The 23,141-nt window shown below is 39.2% G+C and overlaps 1 protein-coding gene across 2 annotated transcripts in view; it reads left to right on the forward strand.

The window, feature by feature from the left end:
• The window catches only part of CPED1 (cadherin like and PC-esterase domain containing 1), a 262,492-nt gene extending 247,425 nt beyond the window's left edge, over positions 1-15,067 (forward strand). The window contains exon 22 of one of the 2 annotated variants that reach the window (XM_026510149.4): positions 13,092-15,067. In XM_026510149.4, coding sequence (XP_026365934.3) covers positions 13,092-13,313 — 222 coding nt within the window. In that variant the 3' untranslated portion in view covers positions 13,314-15,067. Of the gene's footprint in view, positions 1-8,804 lie in introns of both variants that reach the window. The other variant, XM_044387890.3, reaches the window with a different exon arrangement.
• The last annotated feature ends 8,074 nt before the right edge of the window (positions 15,068-23,141 follow it).

Raw genomic sequence — 23,141 nt, forward strand, 5'->3', positions numbered from 1 at the left:
TGAAGCCACTCCCTCCGAGGGAGGAAGACCGCCAAGCCTTTGGACAACTTCTCACATAGAAATTCTCTCTCTAACTTCAGCTTCATTCCCCTACTCTTTTAATAAGACAAGGGTTTGCAAACTGGATTTTGTCCACACTTTTTCAAGTTTCGCATACATTGTCCAGACATTGCTTTGGTGTATGAGGTGACTTGGCTCCTGTCATGTGCTCTAGATCTCAGGAGATGCTGTTGAAACTACAGTGGACAATGTCTCATTTGATCATTCTGTCAGATATGGGTTCACTCCTTCTTTCTCAAATGCCGCCCCCCCCTCTTGTAAACCAGAATGCAGTCACCGGGTTGACTAGGGAAATGACAACATAAGGTTTCTTGGGTCCTGTTTTTCAGCCCTTAAATGACTGTCAGAAACCATTTGGGTCCTCAGGATTTTATGGCTACCCCAAATTTATTGACGCTGCATTGGTTCTTCTAAATGCTCTGTGTTATATTTTGTACATGTAATCGTGTATGACAGCTGCCACCGCGTCTCAGCGAAGTGCGAGCCTGCACCCACAGTGGAGAGCGGGGCCTTTCCAGTTTTGATCTAGTAACTTGAAGCTTGGCCGTGCTGTTGCTCAACAGCTTCTGCGCTGTAGGAGACTGCGTGTCTCTTTCTTTCTTCCACAAAAAAATAGAACACCCTTTGAGTTCCTATCCTATTTGCAAAAAGGCAAGACTTAGAAACACAAGAGCAGGTAGCCTGGAAGAGGAAGAAATAACCTTGCCGCTGAGCCAGCCCAGGATCGGAGTTGGCTGCGAAAACAGGTCGGGGGTTGCCAAAACCCACATAAAATGGGGACTTTGAAAGACAACATACAGATCGGGTTTTTGCCTCTTTTAGAAAAGGTTTGTTTATTTACTTATTTTTATATAATGTGTCTTCAATTAGTATTTTGGGGGAGGGTATCTGTTTTTCTTTTTCATCTTTAGTTGCTCTGGAAGCCTAAAAAGGAGAAGTCTTCCAAAGATTTCCAGCATGGCTCCAATTAAAAACAGAAGATGCCCTTCCCACATGATTGCATTACGTGTGTCTCCTGCCGCAGCGTGAACCAGTGACACTCATAGTCATGGAATTTGAGAACTACAACAAAGACTCTTTGAACTACCAGAACTAGAATACTGGCTTCTAAATATGACCACTAAAGTTATCTTTAATTTCCATAACAATGATTTAAGCATGTCAGGTGAAATTACACCACTTATTTGGCTTTTTAATTATGTGTAATGATCATGTATAAATTGCTTTTTAGGCCCTATTTCTAACGTGTGTTGACTTGGCAACTACCTAGGTATCGTCCAAATTGTCTCAGTTGATTCTGGAGCAGTGTCATCCATGTTGAAGTTTTCTTGTTTGAGCTAAAATACTTCTGGGAGCATTTGCCTTTCCAGTTACACCACAGAATGATAAGTTCATCTTTCTCAACTGGCTCTCTTCATCACAAAGTCTCTAACCCGTTCATCACGTAGGCATAATTGTCACTGAAGTCTTGAACAATATGTACCACTTGTACCTCAGGAAGTTTCTAGTGCTGACACTGATGTTTTATAACCTTTCCAAACTATCACCCAACATCTTAAATCACTGTGAGCTTACCATAAACAATCAAGAAAATCGAAAGGCCCTTGCAAAGGATGATTTGATGATTAATGTAGCAAGCCAGGGAAAAGTAGATTATTGGTCTCATGCAAAACATATTAAAGGGCAGAAATTTTTAATAATAACCATTTTTTGCCTCTATGCTCATCTTATGAGCTGGCAAAGCAATTTGTCATAGAGTAATAGCAAGAATTAAAATCAGCTGTGTGAGAACCATAAGAATTTGGGTTTGGGAGCCTGGTAGCTTCTGGTGTTCCATCGCACCATTCCCACAATAGATTCACACATACCTGAGAAGGATTGCTATAATCATTACAGTAAGATCTTAATGTGTCCTCTTTGACTTGTGGTGGGAATTCTATCATAGACATAACAAACCTGCTTCAGTGGGCTCTTGTCACCATAGGTAACATGAAGGTCTTGGGGGCACCTCTTTCATCTGTCAAGGCACTGAGAGAGAGAGTATGTTGCCACCATGAATCTATAAACAATTCCCCAACCGACGTACATCAGTTTTGACTACAATGTTCATGCTGATGAGAAAAGCAGGTGTTTCTTTTCATGGCTAGAAATGGACTTTTGTTTTCCCAATGTTTATGCAGGACAACAAACAGGATCCAGGTAGCTTTTGCCCAAGAGTGGTTTTGGATAGTGCATTTAGTTATGTGGCCAACATCTATGAGCAAGCTAAAACCTGGGTAGGATACAAAAATATTATCAGCCCAGACCTGGCTGCAGGAGGGGCAAATCCACAACTATGTGATTATTAATTAGCCTACTCAGTTGTACAAACCTTATATGAGATCTCTGTTTTCTGGCTGGTGTACAGCTCTTGACTCAGTCCAAAGGGGAAAAAAAAGCCCTTTGGCGTTACTACCCAGCTCTAATAACAAGTCTCCTTTGATTCTGGCACCACGGAAAGAAGAAAGGATTTTCAGTTCCTTGTCAGAGATGATTTCCCATTTTATTATTTAATTTTAATTATGTAAACAAAAGCTTAGCTGACCTAGAAAAGTTTTCCTTCTCTGTGATGGGCTTGAAGTTTTTCCCTCTCTCCTTCAAACTTGAAAAGTTTATCATAAACACAATGAAGAAAAAAGCCTTTACATTCACCTACCTAAAAAACTGAGGTAACAACTTTCAGAGAAAAAAGAATTGATCCAAATATAGATAGCTTAGATAGCAGATCCCACAATTTATCCACATAGTTATTTTTAATAAATTGGTAATGGCAATTTAATTCAACAAATATTTGAGTGTCTATGTGAGCACTGTACTAACTACTGTAAAATGAGCTAGGAGAACATTTTTTAGGGTTCCCTTCAGTATCTCAAGCTCAACATATCCCCAACATGCAATTCTGTATATTGTAGAACATCCGTTAAAATCAGGGCCTGGGAAAGGTGGGCTACGGCCAGATCATGCTAAGAGCTTAGGCTTTATCCTATAGGTGGTGGAGAGCCAGTGAAAGGTTTTATGGAGAAGGGAGATGGTCACATCTTTGTTTCAAATAGGTAAGTCTGATAATATTGAGGGAGAAAGACAGAAAGAGGACTGAGTCTGGGAGAGAAGTTAGGAGACGTTTTCAGAAGTCAGGTGAGAGATAATAAAAGCTTGCCCAAACCAGGACAGAGACTGCAAGCACAAGGGAGGAGACAAATACAAGCCCTATGTTAAAAGTAAAATCTGTAGATCTTATCTGCAGCATGCGGGTGTAGAAAGAATCAAAGACGACTCCTAACTTGGGCGATGGATTAGAGCTGAACCAGAAATTGAGTCAGGGAATGACTGAGAAGGGACCGGCTCAGAGGAAAGACGATGATTCCGTTTCGAACATGTTGTGTTGGAGATGCCCGTGGGGCATCCAGGTGGAGATATCTCACAGGCAGTTGGCTCTACGAGTCTGAAGCTCGAGGGGCAGGGTGCGGCTAGAGATAAAAGATTGGAAGTCATCCAAAAACAGGCAACAGTTGCAACAATGAAAATAGATCATCCAGAGAAAGTGAGTAGAGTTAGAGGAGCCGAGGAAGGAGCTCTTGGAGTTTGCAGAAATAGGAGCATTTGAATTTAGAGAATAAACTGATAAAGGAAAACTCTAGTAGAGCGGGGTGCCGTGGAAAGCCAAAAAGTGAAAATTTGTAAGGAGAGATCAAAACAGCATTACTGCTGTCAACTGTAATGGATAGATTTATTAAGATAAGGATTTTTAAATAGTCATTGATTTGGCATTGAGAAGGCCCTTTCTGATCATTAACAGTAATTCCTGTAAAATATTGGGGGCATGAATTAAACTACAATAGATTGAAGAGGTATAAGAAATGAGAAAAGAAGGCTGGTAAAGCTTTTCAACAAGTGAAAACGAGAAAGAAAGATACTGGATTTAGAAAAGAAAGTGGTCTAGGGGCAGTTTATAGGAGAAACTACTTTTCATGTTCATGGGCAGAAAGGGAATAATCAAGACTAATGGATACATAAGGAATACAGGAGGGCATAAGAGGAAGGTCTTTGATAATGTGGGGAAGAGCAAGTCAAGGAGGCTGGAAATAGTTGGTAGGGTTCTGGTAAATGAACGAGGTTGGTTGCGGGTCTTCTTCTCTACCATTTACTTGCCCTAGACTTCTGCAATATTTTCATCTCAGAAGTTTCACTTTCAACGACTCAAATTCATTCTTCATGTCCCCGCCAGGGTGTTTCTGTGGTCCCAATCCAATGTTGTCATTCAATACCTTTCAGTGGCCCTATCACTAAAGAGGAGTTACAGAAGCTTTCACTGCCTACCAGTCCTAAAACCCTTTTGGGGGAAAGTGATTCTAGACAGTTTTTTTCTGTGCAAAAAATAATTAATGCTCAGTCCATTATCTGCAAGAATTCTAGCTTTTTCTGCCAGATGATTAGATTACAAATCGTTGACTGCTGAGAATGAATTCATGAGCCCCCAGGGAGCCCAGCCTTTTCTGGGATGGTTTGGTAGAAGTTCCTGTTCCAAAGGAAGCAGCCTTTGTTGAATGGTGGTAACACCAATTACACCAGGGTCTCTCTCTTAAAAAGGATAATTAAATGACGAGAGTGTCAGTCCCTCTATGCTAACTAGTATGATGACCCCAGGAGGCAGCTGTACACGGCAGCCTCTGAAGTACTGACACCTAGGATGTCAGCATGCCTAAGAAAGAGATGTTGATCCATAAGTATTTCATGTTTTTTGCAATAAACCCTCATTTCGGGGGGTTTTAATACGAAGGTTTAAGAATCAAGCTAGGATGGACTCTTAACTGCCTTGATTAGCATTCCCTACTTTACGTTTTGGTGTTCTAGCCTAGTGAAAACAGGAGCTGTGGTTTGGGAAACTCTGTATACTCCTCTACTGTAAAGATTCTCAAATAATATTAGTATTTTAAATGATCCAAAAAGCCCTCATGGCAAAAAAACTGTTTAGCTTCATTTGACCCAGTTTTTCCCAAACATTTTTGACCACAGAACCACTTTCCTTTCTTTTAATAACAGCTATTAACACCTCACTAAACACACTTTGGAAAAACTAGCATAGAGGATAAGGTCAAAAATCATGCATGGAGTACAGATTAAATGTGGCAGAATGACCACAAGCATTTATCTTCTCTTCCACTTGAAACTCCACCAAAAGACTTTAAAGACATGAAGCTATTCACCACTGCTCCCCACTAAAAAAAAGACAGAATAAGAAATAACTCATAACAGACAAGAAATCTGAATTCATTCTAAGGAGTTTAACTTAGCCTACAAAGGAATTACAGTGTAAAATGAGAGAGAGGAGAATCGCCAATTGGAGGTGAAGCACACTTGCCCGCAGATCCTCTGAATGGTCCAGGCCTGAAGGAAGTGGGTGTAGAAGAAGGCAAGGCTGAGACACAGGTCAGAAAATGATTGCTTCAAAGTCTGGATGCAAAATTGGTGGAACCCTCACCCCACCACGTGCAGCCAAGAACGTATGTCCGTATATAAGATTTCTTTTAAAACTGAACATCAAAAATTGGACTCAGAAACAAAGGTAGAGAAAAGAACAAATTAATCTAGAGGCTGAAATCAGAAAAATGAAAGTGAAAGCTGGCACCTAAACGGCGGAGCCCTTCTCCCCAGACCCTCTGGAATACCAGCAGACCAACAGACGGGCATGCACCCTCAGACAAGCAGCTAGAGGGCTCTTCTGACAAGAGATTGAGTGGCCCTGTGGAAGCTCTCCTTCCAAAGGCCCCAGTAGTGCTGAGTGAATCCCTACAGTGAAGCCAGCAGTTGGAATGTTGGTCCATACAAATTGTTTCTAAGGGACATTTCCGTGCCATATGCTTAAATCACACCTAAGTTCCAGAGATAGATGGAAACAAATACCTGTGAGTGAAGGTCAAAACAGAGTCCAAGACCCAAGATGCACATTGAAATAGAGCAGGGTAGGAACTTAGCCTGTAATCCATTGGACTAATGAAGATCATTCAAATAATATCAGGAATTCAGTGACATGAATATCCAGCCACTTAGAAAACTGAGTTTAAAACGGGAGTTAGTCCCTGGAGAACTGCAGAGGGGTACAAGAGAGAACCAACAGTTCCACTGGAATTGGTAAACTACTGGTCCACAGCTCCTTATAATCAATCTCCCCACCTCAGAGCAGAATGTGTTCCCAGAGCCGGAAACTGAGGTCTGTCTAAGGGGCAGGAGTTAAAAAGGCTCAGCTGTCAGAGTGAGAAGGCTTGGAGATTTGGAGGTAGGGGAAGAGACTGAGACATTGCAAATCTGGAAATACCCAAAGCAAAAAACAATTCCTCATTCCTAAAGAAAACTTTAGTCTTGTCTTCTAATCCTCAGCATCTTTGACCCATTCAGAAGTTGGACTCCCTTCAATCAAAACATAGCTTATTTCATGTGGCCATGATTAAATATTGGGGTGGGGGTAGATGAAAAATATCATTATTATCTGTAAAAATTGCATGATTTCCTGAAATGGAACGATGAATTATAAGGACTGGCTTCTAGCTATTGTTTGTTGCTTTATTTTTATTCCATTTCTGTGAATTCTTGGGCTGCTTTTTCAGCTGGTTGTAAATTTGGTGACTGGATCTTGGATTGAACGTCATGTCTGCAGAATGACTATACCAAACAAAAAGTACTTCAATCTTATACATTTATCTTAAAAGACCACACTAGCACATTTTGGTCAATGTCAGGTTTTCCAACCTTGGAAAGCCATTACCTTCATTCCTCTTCCCATCCCATCCATGTCCGTGAAACACGTTTATAACCAGGACATCCCCTTGAATCCAGTCTAGAGAGATTTTGGAACACTTGCACCACTGAAAATTGTTTTCTATTTTGTTCTGTGGATCTGGAACCACATCAGAAGTTCCTTGGGTGTTATTCAGGTTAAGATCAGTTTTAGGAAAGGTATTTGCTTCTAATATGCCTGACACTCTTCCAATTCACCAAGCTTTCCCTTTTTGTACTGACTTTTTTGAAAATTCCCAGTTACTTTATATGTAGCAGTTAATTGACATGGTAATATACTCATTCTGATTAATATTTATGTGAAATCAATTTTGAATGTTCAAGTTACATGCATTTAATGGTAAAAATTGCAATGTGTGTTTTATTGTGTAATTTATAACAGTTTTTCATTTGTTTGTCTAGTCCTACAATAGCCAGTGGACAAAACCAGCCAAGTTGATTTGTAGCCATTTGTATGCCTTCTAAATGCCTGTGTGCCCAAGTCTTTAATTATGCGGAGATGTGGCAAGATCTATAATCATAAAATGGGAGGTCTCTTAGCATATAAGAAACCTATGAAAAAGTACAAGTTGCTTCTGCCAAAGCACAGAATTTCAGTTCTTATTACCCTGAGTCACAAAACAGGTGATCACCGACATCTTCTATGTTACCATGACAGCACTCGATTCCAGCACCAGAATTACTCCTAAGTTTCTATAGTTAATATATTGAAACTATATTATTGTTTTGAAACACTGTAAACTTGGAAGTCTATTCCTATATGTAACTTAATCTAACTGTGAACACTGCCGTGAGAAAAATAATTTTTGTTATTACACTTACACTTGTGATTATAGAACAATGGTGATCCAACCAGGTTCTCACACTTAATGAAGACCAATCGTCTTTCATTCTTGTTTCCTAAGTTTAAATATAATTTGACACAGTGAACTCAAAAAAAGAAAATAAACAGCAACACACACACACAAAGCTGAAGACAAACAGTTAATTCGGATTATTTTCAAGTGTCAAAAGAATTGTCATTTAACATTCACGTTTGGAGTAATGTAAACATTTGCCAGACCACACAGGTATGTATCATTTAATCATATGTAATAGTTCCTTATCCCTCTGGGTAGACATGTCTCATTTCAGTGCTTGAGTCAGATGCACGCACATTTAAAGAAGCATTTGGCAGCATCGAACAGTTAGAATGTGTCTCTATTTGAGATGAAGACCATACAGAAACATCTAGGGTCTTGTCTTCAGTTCAAGGCCTAACTCTTTCACTGATGTTTTCCAATAGGTCACTTTTGTTGTTTGCTCTTATTCTTACTACTATGCCCCAGAGGTAACCTAACATTTGTATTGCTAACATCTCTCTTTCAAAGCCACATTCCACTTGACAGTTTAGTTGGATTTTAATAATCCCAAATGGTCCTCTGATTTTTGGGAAGGACCCAAATGGGCACATTTCCGCACAAGAGATCAAAGGAAAGAAGCAATTAGCTCTTTATGGTACAGGTATCAAACATCTTTCACTTGCATAATATTTCCAAGCCTAAAAATTGTAGCTAAGTCCTTTTCCTTCACTTTAGAGCCCGTCAGAGTAGGTAAAATAAAGTAATATTTTGAAACGGAGATAGCGGTTTGACAGCAATGCCAGATACTGAATTTATCAAATAAGTTCAAAGAAATAATAGCTCTGTGAACAGATGACCATGCCCACCATAAATTGGCACTGAGTAATGTACGGAGGAACTATTCGTTACACGGAAACAACATGGTGCCTGACCTTGGGGAGTTAGTCTCAGGCAATGTCTTTGAAGCCATTTCATTCTTGTGCTTACTTCAAGTATCTTAGACATGTGTCTTTATATAGCCCCCTTGAGGGTGGGGACCATGTCTGAATTACTCCATGTGTTTCCTTGTAGAGAACTCTGAAGATTCAAAGTTGGATATTATGTAGAAAAAACTAAATCATTGGGTCATCAATAACTCATTTTAATTTTATAAGGTACGGCATCATTTTGTTTCTCTTCTGCTGCTTTTCTATTGTAAAAAGATTACATGAACTCTTATTAACTGTAAAAACGTAAAAATAAGTATATATAATAAAAACAAAAAATCCCTGCCTTTAGGGGTGCCTGGCTCAGTCAATGGAGCAGGCTTCTCTTGATCTCAGAGTCGTGGGTTCAAGCCCCACATTGGGTGCAGAGATTACTTAAAATCTTTAAAAAAGCCTGGGTGGCTCAGTCAGTTAAGCGTCTGGCTCTTGATTTCTGCTCAGGTCATGATCTCAGGGTTGTGAGATCGAGCCCTGCGTTGGGCTCCATGCTGGGTGTGGAGCCTGCTTAAGATTCTGTCTCTCCCTCTCCCTCTGCCCCTCCCCACCCTCACACACATGTGTGCTCCCTCTCTCAGTCTCTCTCTCAAAAACAAAAAAAGAGAGAGAGAGAAAATTCCTGCTTTTTTATCATATACACCTGTTAATTCTCACTGCTTTCCCCATTGGAGATGCTATTAGGAGTTTGGTACATAGCTCCGTTTTAAACATACACTCTTGATTTTAATTCCAAGTAATTAAAACTCTTAGGCTGTCAGCATTTATGGTCACTAGATTTATATAACACTGGGCTTTATTTAGCATTACCTTATTGCTCCATAAACATTTTTAGGGAAGACTAGCCGTTTATGAAATGCACTTCAATCTGTACTATGAACATTTCTATTTTTTCTATCACGGTATTAAATTCTGCTTATACTTGGCTTATGCAACCAACAAATTGGGTCTATGGTAGGTTGATGGTAGAGTCAATTAATATAGATGAGTGAACATCTGGTATTGAAAAATCCCACGTCATCACTGGGGTTTTTTTGTTTTTATTTTTTTCCCCTTCCCAAATGGTCTTGGTTATTTTCTTGCATTTATTTTTCAAGATGTATTTTAGGATTTGTCATGTCCCCCCAAATCCTGCTGTGATTACCGTTGGAATAGCATTTTTATTAACCTGGGAGGATTTGACATAGGATGTCTTTCCATTTGTTAATGTTTTCCTTTTATTAAACTTTGTATTTTCTTCACCTGCATAATTGCTGAACTGAATGAAATTGCTTTCGTATTGTAATGGGATCTTTTCTCTAATATATTTCTTATTAATTATTGATAGAATATAGAAATGCTATATAATTTGTAAATATTGACTTTATAATATCTCATTATTTTTCGGTAGCTGCCTTTGGGTTTTCAAGGTAAATAATCATATAGTTATAAATAATTCCTGGGTGATTTCCTTTAACAAAATATTTCACAATGCTAAAGCTTGCCTTCCTGAAATACATTGTATGTGCTGGTGGTACAGCGCATGATACTGCTGGATTTTTTAAAGGCTCCTTCCATTTACAATGGCATTCGGGAAGACTTTTTACATCTCTATTTTGACAAATCAAAACTGAAGTATTTCTTTCTCTGTAGGTTTGTTACCTTTCAGGAGTCAGTAACAGGGTAATACTGGCTTAACCAAGGAATTAGGACGCTTAGCATCTTTGGTTATTTCCTGCAAAATAGCTTTCAAAGGAAACCAACTGAATTAAGTGCTGTTGGGCTAAGGCCTGGGATAGATGTGTAGGAATCAATCTCCAGTAGCATACGCCAGCACTGGCATCATGGGAGGCATTAGGCTGGCCCTCAGAAGCTAGAGGAGACCCTATCACCCCATCTTCATTTCTCAGAGACCACCTGAGTGGTTTAAAAATAGAAATACATTCTCAACCTTCCCATGTGACCTGGCAAAATACTGACATGACTCTTAAGTAGAAGCTATACGCTTCAGCAAATCCAATGGAAATGTATATTTTTGTGTTATCTCTTTTATAAGTCAGATTCAAGATTGCTATAAGCATCTACACTGGCATTATCCCACATTTGTAATGCAACATTAAATGCAACCCCGAAATCACACAAAACATTGAAATAATTTTTAAAGAACTATATAACCTTTAGCAATGGGATGTATTTTTATCTATTTTGCATTTAATTAGCATGCAGATCATCTGGCAGTTGCAAAAACCAGACCTTAAGATAAAATTATATAAACAAAAGTAACCTTATTTTGGCTTCAGAACACTGGAATAATATTTTTTCAGGGTTGAATGTAATATTTATGCTTAAGTGTTTCCTTAAATAAACTTCCTTAAAAATGTTCACTAATCTTGCTATCGTTGAATACACACCTCCTCCAAAATGGACAGAACCTTCAGGAAAACACTGGTACACCTCCTCGCCTATCATATTTAAAGTTGTAGGATAACCAAACGGGGGCGGAAGGCGCTGCACATAACAGCAGCTTACAGCCTTGGGACCTGGAATATTAATCAGTGGTTAACTGCAAACTGAGCTCTGATTTACCGTCCGCAGGGATTCCTTACCACAACCCACTGATTTCACTGCTCTTCTTAGGAGTCACTTCATCTGAGGGCCTGATCATAAAAAACTAAACGTCCCATAGCTACAGGAAAACAATTCATTTCTTTGGGGTTAGCAGGGTATAATTGGTTTTAAAACGCATTGCTATTACATTTTTTCTTCGAAATGGAAATAGCTTCAACATTTTTATGATTCTAAAAGAATGCACATTTGTTGTATTCAAATAAAAAGGCAAGGCCAGAAGTTACAAAGAATACATTTTAAATCACCTATAATTCCTCTACCCAAAAATCACTACTGTTAACGTTTTGGTTTAGATCTTTACAGAATTTCTACTCAAATAAATCTTCTAAAAGGGTTCATGCTCTCTTGCACATAATAACTAAAAATACTTATCTTCAAAATAAATAGCTTGTGTTTGTTTAAATATTCTGTATTTTTTTTAGCTGTGTCCATTGTATCCTCTTATATGGAACAAAAAAATGTGGCTCTAAACCATTATATAGTACTTAGGAATTTTAAAAATCCACGTGAGCTAGTATTGCCTTCATTAGTCATCAATAACATATAGTTTATGGGACCATATTGACCGAAAATAATGTCTCGCAATTGCATCAAAAATTAAAAATTAATAAATTGAATTCATGATGTGTTATTCATTTGTGAAGACACTTCAAACATCTTTCCAGTATTTTCTCTCCTCCTTACTCCCAACCCACCCCACAATCTCTGTTTTTATCCCTTCCTGATTTCCTCTGACTGTTGGTATTAACAACCTGAGTTTCATTAACCTAATGATTAAAACTGACAATTATACTACCTCTGAAACTAATAATACAGTATATGCTAATTAATTGAATTTAAGTAAAATCATAGACTAGCACCAGGGCAACTTTTTGTAAACTGTACAAATAGACTATAAATATGGCCTCTTTGTTTGTGTGTGTGTGTGTGTGTGTGTCGATATGCATAAAATATCTGTGAATGGGATCACAAAGAAACCAGTAATATATGTTGCTTCTGGGGAGTCAGCTGAGTGACTGGAGGTGGGGAGGCAGAGCTGGGGAGAAAATTTTTGTTATATATCCTCTTATGCTTTGTAAATGCTTTATAATTCTGCCAATTCAAAAAAGTTTAAGATAAAATATATTTGCATATGTACAAGCATCTATAAAGTTATTAGCTTAATAGGGCATGGGCTGTGTCTACAGATTCCTTACTACCTTACTGAGTGCCCAGGAAAGTACATTGCTTGTAAGTATCACCTTATGGCTGTGCAATAAGGAAGTGTTTTTCTTTTCTCTGAAAATAGTTTTAATTTCCATTCTATAAAAGAGTGCATGGCAAGTTTAGAATACCCTGTTTGAATCAGTGACCCAGCAAAGGCACCTCAGTGTCTTTTCTATATGTTAGCTTCTGGCCTAAGTACACACACACAGACACACACACACACACACAGAGACACACACACACACACAGAGACACACACACACACACACAGACAACAGTGTGATAGAGAAATCATCTGAAATTATTCCTCAGTTGCACTGGAGTCAGCTGCCCTGATGTAAGTAAAATGGCAAATTCTAATTCCGTCTTTAGTTTTTGTGGGGTTTTTTGTGTTTGTTTTTGAAAGGTAAGTGTCTCTGGCTCCTGGTTACGTAGGTCATATTTATGCCCGTTAGGCGACATCTGTGCGATAAAGGTGCTGTTCAAGTTTGTGAGTTAGTTAATACTGCACGATGCAGGGCTTGAAGGTCCTTGATTTTGACTATTTTTTGCTCTTTATTTGCAGGTAGTGAAATCAAAGTTAACCAAAGAATATCACTTTATTAAAATGAAACAATCAAGAAATCATACTGTGGGGAAATATTTCAGCAATCAAAGCAAACTACAGCAACGACAACAAGACTCGGTAACAAATTTTCAATCACCGTATCATGTCAGAGGTCCAATTAATCAGGTTTGCTCTGAAATCCTTCTCAGCAGAATGTGTGCGAGGGAAAGACCTGTGTAGACTCCCTGCGGGAGGACTGGGCTTGGAATTGGAGGCAAGGCGCTCACTCACCTGGACAGTGGTCTAAGAACCAGATTCTGTACATCACGTGTATTTGGACGGACCACACACGACGCGCCCTGGCACACACACACGCTGATGCACACACGGCTAAAAAAGTAGTAATAACACTTTTTTCCTCCAGCTTTATAAAGCCGAGATGTACACTTGAAAATCATTTGTTTTCAAGGGGAACGCTAGAGCTAGAAAAGGTCGCTTGAAATACGATCGTAAATTAGAACCACTGTGGGGTAAGTATTGCATTGTGATAATAAGGAGAAATAGAGACACTTGAATTATGTGGACAAAAAGACAAAGCTCTTGAGTGTTGCGTTATCTTCTCTCTCGGTACATTAATACTGAAAAGGAGAGAAAAGCAGTTACATTCCACTTGCAAGTACGGATTGTGTTTGTGTCGTCCCAGGAAAAAAAGTGATGTTTATGATGGCTTAGGCTTTGTGAATCTAATGCTCATGAAAATATTTCTTCCTGTATTTCTTGAATTTTACAATCGAAAGGAAAAGAACAGGAATGCTCCACGAGGAATTCGAAGCGATTCTATGAGAGAGATAGGAAATGTAATATTTTACAGTTAAAACACCAATGCATTTAACTTTGCACTCTTCGTACTTTTCGTAAACATTCCCTCCTATCCTGTCTGTGAACTTGGGTGGGTAAAAAAGCAGTCTAAGTTGATTAAATATGTAATTTTAAAGTGTATTATTTTATTATGTTTTACTGATGATACTACTTAAGAAAGCTTTTGTTTGCTGTTAGAACCCTGTGTAATTTAAGCTTACATTTTATGTAAATATTTTCAAAGGATTAGCCATTTGCAAGTGCATAGGTGTTTATTTTCATACATTTGTATGTGTCCACAAATATTATGTTACTAGTAACGATATTTTGATTTATCTAATACAAATTTAGAGTAAACATAAAATTATTTTTTTATTAAAACTGTAGCATATATATACAACATACCCAATTCTAGTATCGAGAACTTTCTCTTCTACCTGCTAATTTCAAAATAGTGCATTTCTTTATTTTACAAGTGCTTTGTTGAGAGCTAGCCCACAGTTAAAATTGGTTTTTAAAGAACTGTTTTCCTTTGGGGGGGGATAAAAAAAAACCTGAGAGAGTTATTCAATACATGTTTGAAATTACAAAATACACAAATACCTCAATTTCATTATCATACCAAAAAAAGACTATTTTGATCAATCAGTTCCTTAGTATGAATATCCACCTCTTTAAATACTCTATTTTTATATATATTTTTATATGGAAGTAAACATGAATTTATATTTAACTGTCTTAAATTATATTTAAGCACAACTATCACTTGATAGAAACAGTACATATCTGTCTTTGGCAGATGATAGATTTTTTTTTAAATGGTACAGAATTACCCTTTAAAATGAAAGATTTTTCTAATATCTGCAACTATAGGCAAGCACCATTTTTAGGTTTCCGATTATTCTTTTTAATGATAGAAAATGTTGCCAATTCATGCAGCCTCTCCATCGTGTTCTGATGTATTACATGCTCATAACAGGATTATAGTCTGTGGATGTTTCTTGTAATTTACTACCAACCTAACTATAATAACCGTCTGACTGAGGTTAGTCTGGCATTTACCTCTTCACCGTTGAAATAATAATAGATATTAGAAACAAGTGTAATAATACTATTAATAAATGTCTTCCTGGCAATAGTCTGTGTTCAGAGAGTATCCTTTATTCTCCTTTTCCCCGGAGGCATACAACCAGACAGAGACTGCTTGGTGGACATCATACAGATTCAACTATTCGAGTGTGGTTTCATAGGATAACTGTCTAGTTCCTTCCAAATCCTGATAGCCTCCGAATTTTGATCAGATGAACTCCCTGCTGTACAGTGACCAAAAGTTTTGAACATAGTGCAGTGAAGAGTTGTTTTTTTTCTTTTTAAAGATAATGCGCTGAGATGTTAGGAATCATTTTAGTTACTCCTAAATTGAAAAAAAAAAAAGGTTTTATTTTACCTTGTGGAAATAGGGGTGTGCGTGTGTGTGTGTGTGTGTGTGTGTACTTGTATGTGCTTAGCACATTCATAAATCGAGTGGAGAAAATAGGAGTAGGTATTTAAGCATATTTTTATATGTAAAAGTTAAAGGAAGTGTATTATTTTTGGTAAGAACTGATTAGTATCCAATCTAAACTGAACTCAACTAAAGAAAACATTGACAATATTAAAAGTCAGGAATAACTGCATAAGCATTTCCAAGCATCACTGTTGACATTGTGTGTGTGTGTGTGTGCGTGTGTGTGCAGTTAAAAGCACAGTGAGCTATTTGCCAGCCATCCAAGTAGGCGACTAGGGTCCTGGAGGGACATATGAAAAAGAAGGGCTCACCATTGCCTGCCAGTTGGGTTCACACTTGGGTCATTTGATCTTCCTCATGTTAGACGCCCCTGTGCCTAGCAGTCAACTCTACAAAACAATAATCTCCACTTAGAAAGCACTGGAAGAAGTCACGGGTGTTAGACATGGAAATAGTGCCGGTCGTGTTTATGCGGAAAACATAATGCTGTTGTGCATTTGAAGTTTCTTCTTGCAGTTCCATTTCACTGAAGGACTCCAAGAAGAAATACAGAAACTGGTCAAAAAATGTGTAACCCACTAAGAGTTATTTCAAAGCTACAATGCTTTGGCACGGTGGGGAGTCGGGGGTCTAATACAGAAATAAGGTTAAGAGCCTGGAGAGAGAGTCAGGGTTAGGGCCTTATTAAGGCTCCTTAACTTGAACAAATACTGAAAGAATCATCAGTATCTGAAATTTTTCCCCATGAATTTTCACCTTGCAAAAAGAAACAACTCAAAAGTGAAAAATATCATCATCATCGGTGGCTAGGATTATTGTATTTAAAATAAACAAACATAAATTTGAGTAAGTTCATAAGGGCTGATAACTTCAAAAACATACATCCGAGTGCAGAACGATACTACAGCCGATTCTACCATTTTGACTGGATCGAGAAGTCCTTGCTCCAGAAATACTATTGTAGTCTTTCTTTCTTTCTTTTCTTTCTTTCTTTCTTTCTTTCTTTCTTTCTTTCTTTCTTTCTTTCTTTCTTTTTCTTTCTTTCTTTCTTTCTTTCTCTCTCTCTCTCTCTCTCTCTTTCTTTCTTTCTTTCTTTCTAACGTGTACTTTGATTGCTCTTGGAAACTAAGGCATTCTGATAGATCACTTTGACTTAGGGGGATGAACCAGAAGTTGTCAGAAGACCCAAAGACCTCCTAAAGACAGCAGGATCATGCCAGTGCCTCCAAACTCGATTTTGTATTTGGCAAGGCTTCCAAGGTTTCAAACTGTCAAAGAACCTTTTATCATGTTTTTATTGCTGCAGTAACTGCTATTATCAACTTCCATATTTCTTTTATGATTCTGTCACTCGGTGTAGGGGGCGGGAGAACTCATTTTTTCTAACTGATATAGACCATGCAGTCCTCCTAAAATGGGGCTCCATTTGTTTTCTTTACAGTCGTCGAAATATAAAGAATTTGTTTTACGGCTCTATTAAATGTCGGATCGTTATGCTTTAATACATGCAATACACAATCAAAACGCTAATTCTTACACTTAATCAAGAATATTTACAATTTTTAAGTATATTTGCAATGTAAATGAAGATAATTACTTGAACCCAACTAAGAGGAAGAACAAAATTAAACAGCTGCCTTTAGAGAAAACACCAAAAAGGGGGGTTCATATTCTGACAAGGTCGTCGTATTTAGGTAGATTGGGTTTTGAATTTGGTCTCCGCCAACTGGCTGGTTATGAGGAGATATGTAATAGATCTAACCAAGACATGTTTTTAGGAAATTTATATATAATGTCATATTGTTATTTTTATTACATGAAAAAGTAATTCCTATAAAGTTTATTAAAATGTTTTGATATTTTTAAAAAGCAGAGTAATTATAATTGATTATTAGTACATAAGAATTTAAAGAAGTAACATGATATCATAAATATAAAATATAGTCAATTGATTCTCAACTATTTAATGAAAAATTTCCTTATTTTATGGTTGGCCGGTGAAATGCATCAATTTGATGCAGCTTTTAGTGATAGGCTAAATGACGTAATGATGATGGTATATGATTTATTTATTCATATATTTTGTCCAATTGTATTTCCATTTTTTCCCTATAATAAAAACTGTTCAAAATGTATAGATTGAAATCTCAGTGTATGGCATCAAGGTCAACATTTTAATTTATAGTCTATGATTTGATTTCTTATTTGGTCTATAATTTATATGCTTTTAAAATTAAATAATTTGAATATTAGAAAAAATTAAGAACATTAAAGTAAAATGGGCCTATGATGTAATATCTAATCAATCGTATACCCACTTAGATATAACAGGCTGTTTGGTCTCCAGTAGAGCTGTCATTAATAGCTGGGGCTCAGAATTCTTGACATCCCTCCGCAGCGAGCACACACAGCTGAACGGATGGTACAAAATGCCGACACTGACACTGAAGCCGACGTGACTTAGGTTAATCCAGGGCGCCCATCGCAATCAGAACAGGTGGGAAGGAGGGCTATAGCATAGGCCTTCGTCTCCCACTGGGTTCTAGAATGGATAAGAGTTATGAGCACCTTCTCCAGCTGCCTTTGACAGCACTTGCTCATCTCTCTTCAAATCTCTTCTTAAGACACAAGTCCTCATTCCTAAGGAAAAAATACGTAATCATTTTCAAACTTCAGTGGACCAAAATCTATCACCTAGATTAACCAAATAGCAGCTGAATGTAACTTTAACAATACTTGCTTATTTCCGATTAAGAAAATAGAAAATAGGGGCTCCTGGGTAGCGCAGTCGTTAAAGCGTCTGCCTTCGGCTCAGGGCGTGATCCCGGCGTTATGGGATCGAGCCCCACATCAGGCTCCTCCGCTAGGAGTCTGCTTCTTCCTCTCCCACTCCCCCTGCTTGTGTTCCCTCTCTCGCTGGCTGTCTGTCACATAAATTAAAAAAAAAAAAAAATTAAAAAAAAAAGAAAATAGAAAATAACCTGTAACCTTCAAGAGAACTGAAGAACTGAAGAACTTGAACAGCAATTCGTTTGCGGCCCTGGCATCATTCACCCACCATGACGGTTTCTGCCCGTCTTTAGTTTTGTCTTTGAGGTGGAGCTTACACGGTGTTTTCTGCGTGTATTTAATATGTAATACAAGATACATTTTTAAACTTACATTTTTACGTTGTCCTCCTTGCCTTAATTACATGTAACATGAAGCCTATGTTTTAATGGGCATGAGCTCTCCAGTTTTACAGTATCATAAAGAGTTCTATGAGCCTTTTGTTAAAAATCTGTGCCTGTGTCACTGGCAGGGCATGAAAGCATTTGCAGCTACCTCTTCTACTTATAAGATAAAATATGGTCCAAATTAGGAATAGCACAGGGGGAAATAAAACAATTCCTCTGTAGACTAAAACGAGTATAGTCATCAAATGGCGCAGATTCGGATTCATCAGCTTCCACCACATGTGCACACCCCCCGGGGAACACCTGGTCTCTGTAAGTACTTGTCTCTAACGAGTCCCCATGTCTATGCTCATATTAGTTATGCAAAATCAATGGCATGTTTTTAAAAGGGTGTGGCTACAACCCTTAGCACAAGTTATTCCTGCCAAGAACAGGAATCATTTCAATAGGATGGAGTTCCAGGGCCATGTTATCGGGGAACATCCGGAACTCTCTCTTGGCCACCTGTCCTATAAATAAATTGATATTTTCCATGAATTATTTATGGACTCTACGATGAGCCTGATAGAGACATTGCATCTCAGGTTCCTATTTCCCAGAAGAATGGGCAGTCTCAAGTGGGCGATTGGCCTAAGTGGTATTTTTCTCTTTCCTGGGGTCATGGTAAGTCTTTGAAGTACTGAGTTTCTGAAAGTCAATTTCTCTTCCAATGGAAGCCTCCCTGGGCATCATCTTCAGTAAACTGTTATCAAATACAGTGAAAATAAAAGCCTTTCCCTCACCGACTTGTTATGCTGCCTCTGCGGACATGAAAGCCTGTGGGGCCGAAACCAAGCCTTCCTTCCTTCGTGTCCAGGGAAGAGTGTGTATCAATAAGGGACTCGGAAACGGGCATTCTGGATTATTTTAAACAAAACTCACAATGAATAAACATACATACACACTTCTGTTTGTAAGTATATGTGTGCACACGCACACGCGCGTGCACACACACACAGTGTAATAGATAATAGAGAAGCACCAAATAACCCTATGTCCATTGCGTTCATTTCTTTAAAACATTCCTCTTCTTTTTAAATTTATAGCAGCATGTAAAACCTTTAGAATAACAGGTTCTCTATCTCTGGATGCTTTCCCCGGGTGCTCGTCTGGGCATGTGGGGAATGTGGTCAGAGGCCTCTGCCAGGCAGAGCCGGGAGGGACGAGCTAAAGGAAGTGTCTGGCAGATGCTTCTCCTGAGAGGTGACAAGTGTCCAGACTGCCAGAAGTCCTCAGAACGGGAAGATGCTAGGAAAGTTTCAACTACGGACTCATGAGGACTCCCACGACTAAAACTACAAGGAGAATGTGCTGAAAGAAGAAGGACTGGGCCGCTCTGTGCCCTACTGAAAACAAATGGGTCACTGGGACTCTCTCGGGGCACTTCCTCTGGGTCGGGCTTCCTGTCCTGCGCTCTGCCTCTCCGTGCCCCTCCCCCTCGGAGTTTCCTGGGCGGCTCTGACGTCATAGGGCTTCCCCATTGACCAATATGGACGTGGGTGAGGAGCGAAGGCTGTGGCGGTTAGGGAACCCTGGAAGCTGTAATGGGGGTGGGAGCCGCTGGGTGGAAGGCACTTGGCAAGATGGTACCTAGGCTGAAACCATAACTGCCCATCCCCAAGTCTGAATTTTTACTCAGCTTTCACCTCCTTGTCTGGATCTGTTTCCCCTTTTTGTTATTTCCGCAGCCCCTGTGCCCATCTCTGTTGTGCGACCTCATTATATAATAGTTATCTGTAATCATCTCTTTCTATCCCACCCCACTAGCCTTAGCCTCTCAAGGCCTCGGACTGAGTCTTACTGGTCTTTCTATCATGCAGTATCTCACAGAGCGTGGGCTCGCCACATGCTTTCCTCCCAGTCTCTTGTCTCTGTCTACCCCTTCTCAGCTCAGATGTCATCCCCTCCAGGAATTTTTCTCTGATTCCTCAGATACCAAAGTGTGCTTTCTTCGTGCTCTGCTTACCCTTATGCCAGCCTTTAGCTTTCATGGTTTCCTATGTTGCACCCCCTGGAATGCACACTCCAGGAGGAAGGGACTTTTTTGTTTCACTGGTTGTGTTTATTTATTATTTATTTTTAACTGTTTTCTTGAGATATAATTTACATACCATAAGGTTCACTCCTTAAGTCTACAGTTCAATGGTTTGTTTGTATTTTGACACAGGTTTGCAATCATCACCATAATCTAACTCTAGAACATTTTTGTTGCCCCAAAAAGAAAGAAAGCAGTCACTTTCCACACTTCCCCTCCTCCACCCCAGCAGTAGGCAACCGCTGATCTACTTTGTGTTTCTATAGATTTGCTCATCCTGAACATTTCACATAAATAGGATTATACAATGTGTAGTCTGCGGCTGGCTTCTTCCACGCAGTGTTTTAATCTTTGCATTCTCAGTTTGGAAATATATTGCCTAGCAAAGAAAAGACACTCAGTGAATTTTTATAACATGAAAAAATAAATGCCCTGACAAATTCCAGCATTTTCTGGAGGTAGGAATTGTGCTCTGAATAGAACTTGTCGAAGAGGCTTTGAGAAAGCATTCTGTTAGAGATCGCATTATCAGCATTATCACTTCCTCAAACCCTCTCTAGCAAGTTCTGATTGTTTGCTAATTCCCTTTGTGCCCCGAGGGCGGAGGTGGGGCCCAGAGAGGTGGCTGGAGAAGGTGTGAGCCACAGCAGAAGCTGCCTGCCTGGCCTCTGGAGAGGCTGTCTGGTGCTGGGGAAGCCGCTGACGGCAGCAGCAAGACTTGTGATCCACAGAGACGTCAGGGGCTTCAGACCTCCTCTGCGCTGTGCCCACTCATTGCTCAACTCAACACTTGCTGATGCTCTCTGCCCTGCCCCTGTCGGAACTGGAAACGGTGTCACGTCGTGTCACGCCCAGGGTTAGTGAAGCAACAGGCCTATACCTCAAGCCCTCACAAGCGGACTGAAGCTTTAAAAGAGGACAAATGAAGACATTTTTCGTTGCAGAATTTCAGACCTCAGCAATCCGGAAATGGGGCTGCTGGAGGAAGCAGGGAGCATCACATAACTTAACCCAAAGGTTCTCCCATTCCCAAGAACAGAGGAGGCAGGAGAGGCAGTAGTGATGGCCAAGGGCTGTCTGTTAACCAGATCCTAGAGCGTGTGGCAAGAAGTCCACACAGGCCCTGCCCTTCAGGCATGCATACCAATGGGGCATGACTTCTGATCTAGAAACATTCTACTAACTTTCTTTTTCTACCGTACTATTGTCAAATGCAATATTAATGTAGCATCAAAATTCATCATTTTTATGTCATAAATCTTTCTATAATTTTATATATAATAAGTGCTTACAGATGCAAATCATGTTTAAATGGAAGGACATAATGGTTAAAAGAAGTATTGGCCATATTGTAGTAATTTTGCGAACAGCTGTTTCAAGTTAACATGTGTGTATTCCCAGTCTTGTGTATATGAGATACAAGTTAATGTCAACAGTACATTAACAATGCAACTGAATTTAATTACAGAACTAAAAATGCTATGGGTGGAGGGATTACATTTTCATTGAAAAGCATAGGTAGGGAGACATCTGTTTCTGGTGCGTTTCAAATAGGTACTTGCATCCTTTCCACACTCTGATTCCACAATTTTTTTTGCAACAGCGAATTAACTGAAAGAGTTCCCTGCATATATTTTCCTAGAACAAGATAGCAGGTATGTTCATCAGCAACTTAATTTTTCAAGGTATAACATATGCCTTTTAAATATGAATCTGCCAAGTGTTAAGAGGTCTGCAAGCCATGAGAAACATACTCCTTCTTTAGCACAAAGTTAGGTCTGGAATAAAGAGCAAAAAGAAAGCTTCTTGCTTTGTTACCAGATGGCTCCCCACCGTGTCCACAATTCTTTATTTTACTAGATTCTTCTGTTTGAAATCCTTTCAATTATTGAAATCACTTAACGTTAACCTCCAGGGTCTTTTAAGACGCTAATATCCTTGGAAAGTTCGGGCTATTAGACATTTGCAGTACGAGTGAATTTAATCACAGTTTTCTCCAAACAGCTAGTAAATCCAACGCACTGGGTAAATAAGAGAACTCTGTACAATTCTGAAGGGAACCCTGTTGCAAAGAAGATTCCTCATGGAGAAAGGGGGACCCTGAAAAGCAGAGGGGCACTGGTTGCCACATGGTCACTATGACCTAGCGCCATGCTGTGCCACCTTCACCTCTGGAGGCTGAACTTTAAAATCGCTTACAGTCAGGCGATGAACGGACTTGGAATACAGTACCTCCTTGGAATTCCTGCAGGAATCTGAATTCTCCGCCTGGAGCGGTGACCTGACTGGCTGACTCCCATTACCCGCGGTTTCGCATTTTACCAACTCAGCTCGGTCAGAAGACCTAATAAGCATCATTTGTTGTTCTCTTTCTCTCCATTTGCTGGTTCCACTACTGCCCAGAGCAACAAAAGATTGTAGGTCACTGCACTGCGTGTAAATCAGCCTCCTTC

Source organism: Ursus arctos, unplaced genomic scaffold (genome assembly GCF_023065955.2).
Source record: "Ursus arctos isolate Adak ecotype North America unplaced genomic scaffold, UrsArc2.0 scaffold_3, whole genome shotgun sequence".
NCBI lineage: Eukaryota > Metazoa > Chordata > Mammalia > Carnivora > Ursidae > Ursus > Ursus arctos.